Raw genomic sequence first — 14543 nt, 5'->3', positions numbered from 1 at the left:
TATGTTACAGGCAACACCTATATATATTGTACAGTAGGGTCTTGGTAGCTTCATACTTTCTAAAATAAATGTAGTGGTTAGAGTGGCATATAGGCATGGGTCTTCCTCTCTATGGTTCACTAGCCCACCCACCAAGGTAATTAAGACACCTGTGTGCTGCTCTACTAGACTTTCCCATACCAGATGCTGCTATTCTACAGACAGTATCTGGTATAGCACTGTTTCATTCAGATTTTACAAAGTAAAATTTTCAAGATGATGGTGGAAGAGAGGCTAACTATTAATAAGGTCAGATAAAAAGTGGTAACATCAAGAAAACAATACCACATACCTTTTTCTCCTCTCTTCTTCCTGGTCCTATCTATGTGGTCTTTAAGTTGGATTCGAACTTGCCTCTCATTTGGTTGATCCCTGATGAAAGGGTGTTTTAAAAGCTGTTCCGTAGGAGGCCGCTGCATGTAGTTTTTCACTAGGCAGCCTTCTATAAAACTAAAAAACTTCTTTGACCTAAATAGATGGACAAAGTTAAAAATGTTAAAGTAGGCTATTAACACACACATTTCTTCTACATCACCTGCACAATGGAGAAAAATACTGCACTGACCGAGCCATGCTAATTTGTATTTTCAAATATATCAATTGTTAATTACAACAAATTAAAAAAATCTGATTCTTTTCATGTCTTTATCCTATGCCTCAATCTTCCAGTTTTGAAAGTTCTTATTTGTCCTATACCATTACTGGTATGAAGAATACAGGCAGAGTGTTCCCTGATGTGAGAGATGTGTCGCTTGTACTCTTGAGGCATTGAATTATGAACACAGGGCAAGAGGAAACTGGATCAGGTGATACTTTTAACAGTGCATCCTTTTGTGTTTAAAATCACTCAAATTAAAAGAAATGCATTAAATTAAAGTAAAACTAACCATGAAGTTGGAGGAAATTACAATTCCAAGATGGATATAAATGTGAGAAATAAAGCTTACAACCCTACCCCTTTAATGTTACTGTAAATGCATTTTATGGTTTATTTCTCACATTTATGCTTAACAATGGTGTTCTTCAAGAGCTGAATATAATCATACCCAACACATGGCACCGATGCTTACAACTGTAAGAAGTCTCAAATCTTACAGGTACACTGTGATTTTTCAGGATACTAGTGTGACTAAGAATGAATGAAACAATCCACTGCTAATTCCCCACCAATAATTCCTGTTACTTAAAAGACCAGGCCAAGTGGTCCTACTTCACCCTGGCAATCATCCCAGTAAACACAAAATACACTGAGTGAATTGAGGAAAACAGTGTGTCTCTCACTGCTTCAACTCTGCAGCTAGTCTCACTTCCTCTTGCAGACCTGAACATCTTAGCAATGAGATCTGTACATTCAATAGAAATTCTTCCAATGACTGCATCCTGTCTACATACTGTCGTAATTTAAAGATAAAAAACTAAAATCAAACCATTTAACACAAAGATAACAAATGGTGCTGTTACTAGAATCTTTACAGTCATCCAAAAGAATATGCAACATTTCAAAGAATCTGCACTAATTATAGTAAAAGCCTTCATTAATTTTAATAGCTCCTTTAACTTAAGAAAAGCACAAAAAAAGATTTAATGGTGCCCTCCCACTTCGGTGCACTGTGGCGCAGTGGTTAAAGCTACAGTTTTAGCACCCTGGAGTTGTGGGTTCAAACCCACGCTGCTCCTTGTGACACTGGGCATATAAGAACATAAGAATAGCCTTACTGGGTCAGACACCAATGGTCCATCAAGCCCAGTTGCGCGCTCTAATGGTGGCCAATCCAGGTCAATAGTACCTGGCCAAAACCCAAGGAGTAGCAATATTCTGTGCTACCGATCTAGGGCAAGCATTGGCTTCCCCCATGTCTTTCTCCTCAGCTCCTCAGCTCTAGGCCAGCCAGGCAAGGCTGGCCTAGAGCAGCGTGAGGGTGCTTGCAGGGAGTGAGAGCGGGCAGGCAGGCTGAACTAGAGAGAGAGGAAGGAGGCACTTAGCAGCGGCGAGAGAAGCAGAGTGCTTGCCAAGAGGCGGAGGAAGGGGCGGAGAGATAGCAGGGAGGCGGAGAGCACACGGAGAGGCGGAGGAGGAGGAGAAAGGGAGCGGAGAGCTTACGGAGAAGCGGAGAAGGCAGAGAAAGGGAAGGAAAAGCAGCGGAGGTGCTTACAGGAGACGGAGGAGGCTAAGCAGGGGAGAGGAGCGCTGAAATTGTCAGAGGAGGAGGCGGACGGGACGCGGTGGTAACTCCGCCCACCCCCCCGACGTCACTGCAGATCCACCCCATATAAGGGCTCGAGCCAACGGCTCGCGGCCGTTCGGCGCGCGGCAAAGGCGCTCGCCTTAGCGAGAGCACCTTTGCGAAGGGCCTCAAGAAGGGCATCAAGGAAGGGCTATCAATTTCAGCTGGTCTCTAAAATCCTACAACTAGCTAAATTACCAATCAACTTCAACCTTTCTTCAATCTTTCCCTCTTCCAGGTCTTTCAACTTTCAACTCTCTACTCCTACCTAACCAACAAGCACACTTAATAGGCGGACCACACCAACCACTCTATTCTAACAGGCAGACACACTACCATCTATCCTCTATTCTAACAGGCAGACACACTACCATCTATCCTCTATATTTAATAATATTTGAATTGGTCTGTCCTCTCTAGCTTACAACAGGCAACCTTAACTGTCAATTAACATTCTACTATATCCCTCTGACCAAGAACAAACAACCTCAACACATTCTGACCAACTCCTAACAGTCCCCATTCTGACAAAAATCTAAAAAAAAAAATTAAAAAAAAATTAATAAATAAATAAATAATAATAATAAAAAACCTTTATATATGGCAGGCAGAACTAGAGGCAGCAAGGCTTCAGTCAAGACAGGCAGCTCAGTCGCCGAAAGTACCCAGGGGATGGCTACGGTCTTCGTACAGACAGAGGGGGAGCCTGGACAGAGGGCAGAGGTCTCTGTACAGACCGAGGCCATCCCCTCAAAGATGTCTTCAGTCTCCACTCAGACGGAACCAATTGAACAGCCAGATGAAAGCCTTCTGCTAGAGCTGAGGAGCCTGAGAGAGGAGATTCAACGCTTAAGGAGCATCCGTGATGACGACACCTTCATCGACGGAATAATCCAGGAGCTGTCTCAGAAAGCCGAACGAGAGCCTGACAAGACCATCCTTGAGACTCCCAAAGCTTCCAAAACTTCAGGCTTGAATCCAACCGTCGGAATTCAGGAAGTCACTGGAGACGCTGATTCCTGGCAGCTGGTGACTTCCTCCACAGGAAAACGCAGAAAACCTCATTCTGTTTCTCTCTCTCACATACAGGGCAGCTCTATATCGACACCACATATCCCCCTTAAGAACAGATACCAGCTGCTACAGGAGGATCCTGACAACGAGGTACAAGAAGTGGTTGAGCAGACGGTTCCGGTTCCAGAGTCAACAGGTCGGCCCGCCCCTAGAAAGCGCAGAGTTGTGGTCATCGGAGATTCGCTGCTAAGGGGCACCGAGGGACCAATTTCTAGACCTGATCTGCAATCAAGAGAGGTCTGCTGTTTGCCGGGGGCCAGGATCCGGGATGTAACCGATAACCTGGACAGACTCATCAAACCCCAGGATCACTTCCCTATGATCCTCATCCACGTCGGAACCAACGACACTGCCAGGTGCACCCCGGAGAGCATACCTGAAGACTTCAGAGCCCTGGGAGAGAAGCTGAGGAGGATGGATGCGCAGGTGGTCTTCTCCTCGATCCTCCCAGTGAGGGGCAAGGGCAGTGCCAGAGAGGATCGAGTCCGGAGGGCGAACGACTGGCTGCAGGGATGGTGCAAGGAGATGAACTTTGGGTTCCTACACCACGGAGAGGCACTGCAAGGACTGCTGGGACCAGACAGGTTACACCTGACCAGGAGGGGGAAGAACGTCCTTGGACACCGTCTAGCCCGCCTACTACACAGGGCTTTAAACTAGGTAAGTTGGGGGAGGGTACGGGCACAAACAACCCACCTGACGAGCTAAGCTACCAATACTCTTTTGAGACTGAGCTAAGTAAATACTATATTTCTGGGACACATTACAATTTTGGGTCTAGGGGGAGGATACCTAGCAATTCTGGGTCTAGAGGGAGTACATATTATAATTCTGGGACCAGAGAGAGTGCACACGTTGCAAATTGCACTAAAGGAGCTCGAGTAGCCCAAACGGGAATACCCCCACAGGGTTCACACATTACCGAGTCTGAGATAGGAGCACACTATAGTCATGGGGAGTCCGAGACAGGTTCAAGCTTTAGCTCTGGGTCTATGGAGTGTAAGAGACAGGCGAATAATGCTAGGGAGTGTAAGAGACATGCAAATAATGCTAATGGGGTCCTAGTTGATAAAGAGGGATCGTCCCCACTGAGATACAACAAACACACAACGTGGAGGGCTATGTACGTCAATGCCCACAGTCTGGGAAATAAGATCCTAGACTTGGAAACAGAAATGAGGAATGCTGACCTGGATGTAGTGGCGATATCTGAGACCTGGCTCACAGACTCCCACGGGTGGGACATGGTCATACCAGGTTACAACTTGCTTCGCTGGGACAGGGAGGGTAAAATGGGAGGTGGTGTAGCATTATATACTAAAGATGACATTAAGGTCACCAGAATCACGGATGTACAATACACTGGGGAATCCCTTTGGGTAAATTTGGCCAGAGGGAAGGACAAATGCCTGTATCTTGGCGTAGTATACAGACCCCCAAGACATCAAGATGACCTAGATAAGGAATTAATCGGAGATATAGAGAATATCACCTTGCGGGGTGACACAGTATTGGTAGGTGACTTCAACATGCCTGATATGGATTGGGTCACACTTTCCTCTGCTTCCGGCAACAGCAGGAAGCTATTAAACTCTTTGAATGGAGTAAGACTCAGGCAACTGGTATCTGAACCAACAACGGATCAGGCAATACTGGACCTAGTACTTACCAATGGGGAAAGTATCACAGAGGTCTCGGTGGGTGAAACTTTGGCCTCCAGTGACCACAATATGATATGGTTCAATCTCAGGAAAGGTTTCACGAAATCTACCTCAATGACCAAGGTTCTCAAATTCAAAGACACAAACTTCCAAGACATGGGAGACTTCGTTCACCAGGCGCTACAAAGCCAAGCAGACACAGACAGCATGGAAGAAATGTGGTCAACTCTGAAAGCCACCATACAGGAAGCAACAACCCACTATGTTAAATCAGTAAGCAAACGGAGTAGGAACAACAAGCCACAGTGGTTCTCTACGGAGATCTCGGACATCATCAAAGAGAAGAAAAAAGCATTCATCTCTTACAAACAATCAGGGACACAGGACTCTAGAGTAAAATATCTGGCCAAGTCAAGGGCCGTCAAAGCAGCAGTTAGGGAGGCCAAATTCCGCATGGAGGAGTCTCTAGCAAAGAACATCCAGAAAGGAGATAAATCTTTCTTCAGGTATATCAGTGACAGAAATAAGAACTCGGGAGGGATAGTACATCTCAGAAAACCAGAAGGAGACTATGTAGAAACGGACTCGGAAAAAGCCCAACTGTTAAATAAATACTTCTGCTCAGTCTTCACCCGCGAGGCGCCGGGAATCGGCCCTCAGCCACAGACAAGGGTTAAATCAGTTGACCCATTTAGTAATTTCAAGTTTACACCCAGCAGCGTCTATTGCGAGCTGTCAAAAATCAAGGTCAACAAGGCAATGGGGCCTGACAACCTACACCCTAGGGTGCTCAGGGAGTTGGGTGATGTCCTAGCGGAACCGCTATCCGCGCTCTTCAATCTCTCCCTTAGTACAGGTAATGTCCCGATGGACTGGAAGACAGCTAACGTCATCCCACTCCACAAGAAAGGCTCCAAGATGGAGATGGCAAATTACAGACCAGTGAGTCTCACATCGATAGTGAGCAAACTAATGGAAACCCTAATCAAACACCAATTGGATAGAATCATGGACGAGGAGAAACTACGGGATCCCCGCCAACATGGATTTACTATGGGGAGATCCTGCCAATCCAACCTGATCAGCTTCTTTGACTGGGTGACGAGGAAGCTGGATGCTGGTGAGTCCCTGGACATCGTCTACCTGGATTTCAGCAAAGCATTTGATAGCGTACCACACCGCAGGTTGCTAAGCAAGATGAGTTCTTTAGGTTTGGGCGACACATTGACAAATTGGGTTGGGAACTGGCTTGGAGGTAGGCTTCAGAGGGTGAATGGCACCCCCTCCGAAATGTCAGAGGTGATAAGTGGAGTGCCACAGGGCTCCGTCCTGGGCCCGATCTTGTTCAACATCTACATAAGAGACTTGACAGAAGGGCTCCGAGGAAGAATAACATTATTCGCCGATGATGCCAAGCTAAGCAATGTAGTGAACAAGAGCACAACAGACAATAATTCAATGGCAGATGATATGATGCATGACCTATTTCTACTGGAGCACTGGTCTAGGTCCTGGCAACTCAGTTTCAATGCCAAAAAATGCAAAGTCATGCACCTGGGAAGCCGAAATCCATGCAAGATTTACACCCTAAATGGCGAGATCTTGACAAAAACTGAAGCAGAAAGAGACTTAGGGGTGATTGTCAGGGAAGACATGAAGTCTGCAAATCAAGTTGAGCAAGCTTCATCCAAAGCAAGGCAAATCATAGGTTGCATACGCAGGAGTTTCGTCAGCCGTAAACCTGAAGTCATTATGCCTCTGTATAGATCCATGGTGAGACCGTACCTGAAGTACTGTGTGCAATTTTGGAAGCCACATTACCGCAAGGATGTACTGAGACTGGAATCGGTCCAGAGAATGGCCACCAGGATGGTCTCGGGACTCAAGGAGCTCCCATACGAGGAGCGGTTAGGGAAGTTGCAGCTCTACTCACTCGAGGAACGTAGAGAGAGGGGAGATATGATCGAGACATTCAAGTACCTCACGGGTCGCATCGAAGTGGAAGAGGATATCTTCTTTTTCAAGGGTCCCGCGGCAACAAGGGGACATCATTGGAAAATCAGGGGCGGGAAACTGCACGGTGACACTAGGAAGTTCTTCTTCACCGTAAGGGTGGTTGATCGCTGGAATAGTCTTCCACTTCAGGTTATTGAGGCCAGAAGCGTGCCAGATTTTAAGGCCAAATGGGACAAACATGTGGGATCTATCCGCAAAGATAGATAGGGAGGGTCATTGGAGTGGGCAGACTTGATGGGCCGTGGCCCTTATCTGCCGTCTATTTCTATGTTTCTATGTTTCTCAATAATAGACTATGGGCTTTGCCCCAGGTACATTAGATAGATTGTGAGCCCGCTGGGACAGACAGGGAAAAATGCTTCAGTACCTGAATAAATTCATGCAAACCGTTCTGAGCTCTCCTGGGAGAACAGTATAGAAAAATAAATAAATTCTAGTAGCCCAGCCCATCAGACAAGTTATTTCAGCAGTGCCACCTAGAACTGAAGCACAGACAGAAATAGGGACAGATATCCAGCATTTGTAAGGAAAGTATGATCTTTCATTGCATTATGAGTTAGAGAACATGCATATTGGATAAAAAGCTGAATTCTTAAAAAAGTTATATTCTCATTTGGTCTTGCATTAATAAAATTAACCTGCATTCTTATAAACAAAATGTTGGCAAAATTACTACTAAGACCACACGTAGAGTGCACTTGTTTTCATATCCCTCCATAAAACCCTGTCGTTATAAGAAGTTCCTTGAGCGAACCCTCTCATTTCAAGCCGCTAAATTGAATCTATGGCTTGGAAAAATTATGTTAGAGGTCTCTTCTTATCTTGATTTTAGAAAATTGTTAAAGGCTCAACTCTTTGATAGGCTGGTATCTTAATATATGCCGCTTCATTTTTTTCAATCAAGTTCCTTATATTCAACTCGATGTATTTTATCTGTTCTATGTATTACTTCTTTCCCTGCCATGCCGGTATTTTCTGCATTATATTGTAAATGCTTTCTGTCTTTATCCGTTTTTAAGTCCATTATTCTAATCTGTATCCCATGTATTATTAGCTCACTTTGTTGTGAACCGCCTAGAACTTTTTCGGTATGGCGATATATAAGAATTAAATTATTATTACTACTCCTCATCGTTTCTACAGTGCTACTAAACATACACAGTGCTGTACATATTATATGCGGGTACTCTCTCTGTCCCTAGTGGGCTCACAATCTGTTTTTGTACCTGGGGCAATGGAGTGTTAGGTTCACAAGGAGCTACCTGTGGGAATTGAACCCAGTTCACTAGGATCAAAGTCCACTGCACTAACCATTAGGCTACTCTTCCACTTTAATCTGTAACCCGTTTGGAGCTCCTTGGGGAAAACAATAGAAAATGAATTAAATAAATAAATTTAATGACAAACAAAAAATTCTGTAAAAATGAAAAGAGAGAAGTACAAAAAACAACTCTGACATACCATTTCTTGGACTTTAACCGGGGAGGAGGGTTCCTGGGAATGAGGAACAGCGCCCTCATTGGATGCATATCACAGAGAGCTATGGAGGGGAAAACATTAATGTTTCATTGTTAAAATGTTATGTAATCACTCTCACTTTCATACTAAAGTGGTTCTTCTTGTTAGGTTTTTGTTTCCCAGCACCCCACCTCCTGATCAGCAATAAGCAAGCAAAAAGTAATTATCAATAACAAGCAGCTTAAAAAATATCTTGGTTTAATATCAATGCACAGAGTCTACTTCCAAACATAAAATTTGAAACTAAATATAAGAGAAAACCAAGTAGGCAGACTCTTATTGGTTTAAAACTTCTACTAAGCTGAATCAACTCATTTCTAACTAGCTGAAACATGTTTTTTTCAACTGAGGTAAAAACAATGGAGATATGATGCATGGAACAGTGTTCCTGAATGGATGTTGTATCATGTTCTTTTCCTTACTTCATTCACAGTTCATCCACCTCCCAGTTTGAGGCTGCTATAAAAACATATACCCTGGCTCCCCCTAATCATGATTACCTTGATTATTCAGTACTGTAAGACCCAAAGAACTTTGTTTATTTGAATGGACCAGTGTGTTTGTGCAGTAAAGTATCTTGCAATACTACATAATCAATTAGTGGTAATATGTCCATAAGACACCTTACTGTGTAGTTGGGTCAGAGGAATGTGAAAGGAAGTGGTAGGTTCCATTACCCACAAACAGCATCTCTTAAAATGCAAGAAATGAATTCCGTAGGACATTTTAAAGTACAATAAACCATTAAGAGGACAAATGCGAAAAACAAGGGGGAAAATCCATAATTTCACTTGCCTCCCAATGTCCTGTTTAAAGTCCAGGGGAAGAACTGCTCAGAATGTGGGGAAAATTTTATCCTCCTCACATTGATAGGACAGTACAATTATTCTGCTTGTTGAATTTTAATTTTCACAGACACAAGATTGATAACAGGTACTCGTATCTAGCATACAGATGCGCTAAAGCCCCCAACACAAAAATGCACCAAAAGACATTAGAAAAACAGGTATCAATGTGCATCATGAGGAACAGGTCTCCCTTTTTAAATCAGCACAGTGGAAAGAGCATACAAATCACTTACGGGGAGCACCTTCTGCCATTTCAATAGCTGTAATACCACACGACCAAAGGTCACTCTGCAAAAACAGGCCCAGGCGTTAGAAAGAATCATTATGGACACATACAATATTGGTCAAAATAGCAAAATATTTTCATGGCCTCCAATTACCATTCATTACAGAAACATTTTCTCTGGCTAATCTTTATCAAATTATAAAAATAATTATTTAAAAAGGAAACAATACATTTTTCATAGAGGAATCAGATTTAAGATTAATAAAGGACTAAGAGGGAAAGTTATCAATGTGGGCTACAATTAAGACAGGTTATTTTACCACCGGTCCTATTATATGCATGAAACCTAGTTACTAATACCCCAAGTTAACAGTAAAATAACATCTTAACAGTAGGCCACACATTGATCAATTCCCCCCTAAATGCATCAATTTCCTTATTTTACTTGCAGATACCTGTTCTGAAATATAACCCATCAATTCACCGAGCAATTTTAAAGAAAAGTAAAAGATAGGAAAACTTATTTATTTTTTTGCTCCAACAGTTTAAATAATGTACATGTTAACACTGATTTGTATATACATATTTAGTTTTATTGCAGCAGGTTTTAGGAACTGCACTAGCAGATGAATAAAATATTTTTTCATTCATCTAAAATTATTAAATTGCCCTGTTCAAGAGCCACAGAAAAAAGCCACACTTTGCAGACAAGCTCCAGATGGCGTGAAGCCCTCCCTAATTTACTGCCTTCCACTGCAGAGAGATAATTTCTGCCTCAAAAGCCTGCACTTTGCACAACATTGTCTCAACCAGGATGTGGTCTGCTATTTTAACAAGGCACATAAAAATTAATTTTCCCCAAGAGACCCTATAAGAAAAAGATTAATCTATACATAATAATCCTAATGTGCACATAATTGATCTTATTTGCATATAAAAGGATTATCTGGAAAATCTGACTTCGAGGGGATAGTCCCAAAAGACTAGATAACCGAAGGACTGATTTGGCTGGGGAAAAAAGAGAAACTGGTAGACGAAGAGTCTATATTTATAAGGAATAGCCCTTTACCCTGTGTAAATTCATCTTCCTCCCCCTTCCCCTTCAGAAATCATGGTTTCATGAATACAAGTCTAAAAGATTTGTATACAGTAATTTGATTTTTAAATGGGAAAGTTTTTTTCACCAAAAGCATTCCTTGTAGTACCAATATTTTTATTTTATTTATTCAATTTTTTTCTATACCGTTCTCCCAGGGGAACTCAGAACGGTTTACATGCATTTATTCAGGTATTCAAGCAGTTTTCCCTCTCTGTCCCGATGGGCTCACAATCTATTTAACGTACCTGGGGCAATAGGGGGATTAAGTGACTTGCCCAGGGTCACAAGGAGCAGCATAGGTTTGAACCCACAACCTCAGGGTGCTGAGGCTGTAGCTTTAATCACTGCGCCACACCCTCCCAATATTCTTTACCTGTGTCTTTCATTCTTATTATGACTAATTGCCCATCACACAACTTTGTAAATATTGGTGAAGTACTAGATTTAGGGGCCCTTTCACTAACCCCCTCTTCTACGAAAGTTCAATAGTTTTTAGCGAGGTGAGCCATGCTGAATGGCCCGCACTGCGACGCTCATAGAGTTCCTATGAGCGTCGGGAGCAGCACAGGCCATTCAGCGTGACTCTCTGCGCTGCAAACTGCTAACGCAGTTTAGGAGGTAAGTTGCACAATAAGTCCATTTCTAGTGCAGCCCAAAAAAAGTAATGGCTGTACGTTAGTGCTAGCATTAGCATGCAACCATTAAAAAAAAGAAGTTACCCAAGAGCCCTTACAGTCATCTATTCAGTTGCTGGTAGGCTCCCACAATAACCATAGGCTAGCCAGACTGGGCATTGCTATCTCCAACCCTGATATGCTTCCTCCAAAAAAAATGTCAAAATATATTACTTGTTTCTAAGGTATTTGGCTGTTTGTCTTTCAAATCCAACATCTAGTTTAATTGAGTATTCATAATGTTTGGAAAGCACTTCTTTTTTGTTTTTTCATAACACTAATGGATTTGAAGTGCACGGCTGCGGTAGTGGGTAGACCCCTGACGAAACTTCAGTGAAACATGTCGGGTCTTACCGTTCAGTCCGCATAAAAAACAAGATTTCACCATTACTAAGTTAAGCAATAATACACTAAGAAATGCATATTATTTAAAACTTTGAAGAGACCGGTGAGGATTTCACCATTTGTAACTCCCCGTATATACACTTTGGTGGGACGGAGGAGTGGTGGTTCTGAGGTCTTATGAAAAAACAAAAAAGAAGTGCTTTCCAAACATTATGAACACTCAGTTAAACTAGATGTTGGATTTGAAAGACAAACAGCCAAATACCTTAGAAACAATTCTAACTTTATTGACCAGATTTCTAAGGAAGCAATCAGCCTTTTCATATAAGTTTGAACGGAGGTTTGTAAAAATATATTACTTAGCATGTGCACATGCCAAAACGAATGTGTCATGTTTTAGTACATATTATAAAATGATCTAGAAATTGGAATGAGTGAGGTGATTAAATTTGCAGATGACCCTAAACTGTTCAAAGTTGTTAAAAGCATGCAGACTACGAAAAATTGAAGGAAGACCATAGGAAATTGGAAGACTTGGCATTCAAATGGTAAGATGAAATTTAATGTGGACAAATGCAAACTGATGCACATTGGGAAGAATAACCCCAGATGCTAGGGTCCACCTTGGGGGTCAGTGCCCATGAAAAAGATTTGGGTGTCATTGCAGACAATAAGTCGAAACATTCCGCCCAATGTGTCTCGGCTTACACAGAATTTTGTTTAGTTAAAATAACTAGTTTGAAATTCTGTATTATCAAAATGTATGCACCATTACACAGTCTGGGAATTTACTTTTGGGGCTGGAAAAAAGTAACAAAAAAATTATACTTATAAGCAAATCAGCTACCATCCAATTGGGAGATTAGAAGCAATGCCCTTGAAATTTCCTCTTTGGAAACAGCCAGTAAATTCAATTTAATTATACAGTATATAACCTATTTTGACAAAACATGATAAGAGTGGCGTACATCATCCAATATAAATAATTAACAGCATAAAATCCACCTAAAAAAATAAAGTAAAAGCAGATAACTTACAGATATGCTAATGAAGTAAAAATGTATCTCCAACATTCACTCCCTGCTTTTCTCTTTCCCTCTGACTCTTATTAAAAAGAAACTGAATAGTCTCCAATAGAATATTTTTGTTCATACACAAATCACTGTCCTTGCAGAGCTACTTAATGTTTTCATTTTTTATGGAAATGGGGGGGGGGGGGAGACAGCTATTGCATTTGGATTTAGCTTTTGTTCCTCAAATGGAACAAAACTTTAAAAAGAAAAAAAAAACCCCAAAACTTCTGTGCAACCATGGAAGCAATAATTTGTTCTCTATTTAGACTACCGGTACTATTCCATGACTTTCCTGATACTGATACTTACTTAATCAGGAATTAGTAAAACCATTAATTAAATTTCCGCAAAGTTCCTCATTTCAAATCCATGAACACTATTCCATCATGGCTAACCTCAATTGGCTTCAAAGCAATGATCTGTGAGTGGAATGTTTTGTATTTTTGTGCTATTAATCCACTAAGCAACCTGTATGAACCCAGAACAATTGAATATAAAAATTTTTGTCATAACTCATTAAATATCTACTCTTCCTGTGAAACAAATGTTCAAATCTGACTCACGTAGCTTTCATTAGGTAATAGTTCAATTTAAAAAAATATATATTGTACAGATTAGTCAAAAACAGAGTAAAAATACTTGTAAATGTAAAATTAAGCATAGACCATGAAACTGCCTACCATCATTACATAGGATACTTGTGCATGTTCACTTACTCTGTAATCATAGGTAGCATCTGGATTCTCGTCACAGGCAATAACTTCTGGAGCCATCCAATATGGAGTTCCAATAAAAGTGTTTCTTCTGCCAACTGTCCTGTCCAACTGAGCGCTCACACCAAAATCCACTATACAAGATAATTGAAATAAGTTATTTCTAGTTTAAAATGCTTAAAAATATTAAATTATTAGCCAGTTTGAAATGGTTACAACTAAGAAGGTTAATTGTGGAGTATCTTAAGGGAGGTATTATGATGCTGGTGAGAAGCCTCTTTACTTTCCTTCTGTATTTTTTTCTGAGCCGTGCATAAGGAGTTGCTCTTTTTCAACAATATTCCTCATAAGAACCAGAGTGGTTTACAACCTTTTTTATGTCAAGTAACACTAAGCAACTTAACTTCTGCTGTATGATGTTTCCAATTAGAGTTCAGGATTTTTGAGGATGAAATTCATTGTGTCTGGATAATTCCACTTTAAAATTGTACAAAAATAAATGGAGCACTCTTGTTCAGAGTAAAGATAAGAATATTATCTTTGGCAGGATAACAGCCCTTCGGAAAAAACAAAAAAACAAAAATCCAAACACACTCATCAACTAACTTAAGATCTCTAACTCAAAGCTAAAGATACTAAAAAGTTTTACATTTATAGAACATTTTTACTCTCTAATAATTTTTTTTTTTTTTGGACTTGGAAGTTTTTCTGCTCCTTCAAGTTTCCAGCAGCAAATGAAACAAAGACTAGGATTTGAAAACATGAATCTTCATTCACAATATTAATACAGTATGGGGCTCATAATCGAAACAGAAAGATGTCTAAAAACCTGCCCAAATCAGCACTTGGACGACCTAAAAGACAGGTCCAAGTGCTGATAATCGAAATGTGTTTTTAGATTTATCCAGAGACTTTTTAGGCCTCTGAATCCCACTGTGCACCCAGAGCTGAAAGGGACTTAGTCGTACGGCAGTTTTGCGAGGCTGCTTGGATAGAACTTATACAGTGTAACTTAGGTGATCTAAAAACAAG

General features: G+C 41.3%; 1 protein-coding gene across 5 annotated transcripts in view; it reads right to left on the bottom strand.

The window, feature by feature from the left end:
• MAP4K4 (mitogen-activated protein kinase kinase kinase kinase 4) overlaps nucleotides 1–14543 on the bottom strand; it is a 447614-nt gene that overhangs the window by 220429 nt on the left and 212642 nt on the right. For all 5 annotated transcript variants that reach the window (XM_033948219.1, XM_033948217.1, XM_033948220.1 and 2 more), the window contains exons 7-10: nucleotides 13515–13645; nucleotides 9615–9669; nucleotides 8477–8555; nucleotides 332–507 (exon numbers count right to left, since the gene is read on the bottom strand). In XM_033948219.1, coding sequence (XP_033804110.1) covers nucleotides 332–507; nucleotides 8477–8555; nucleotides 9615–9669; nucleotides 13515–13645 — 441 coding nt within the window. The remainder of the gene's footprint in view (nucleotides 1–331; nucleotides 508–8476; nucleotides 8556–9614; nucleotides 9670–13514; nucleotides 13646–14543) is intronic.

The sequence above is a fragment of the Geotrypetes seraphini genome, chromosome 6 (genome assembly GCF_902459505.1).
Source record: "Geotrypetes seraphini chromosome 6, aGeoSer1.1, whole genome shotgun sequence".
Lineage (NCBI taxonomy): Eukaryota > Metazoa > Chordata > Amphibia > Gymnophiona > Dermophiidae > Geotrypetes > Geotrypetes seraphini.
The sequence above is the reverse complement of the archived record's forward strand: the minus strand, read 5'-3'. Positions and strand labels throughout refer to the sequence as shown.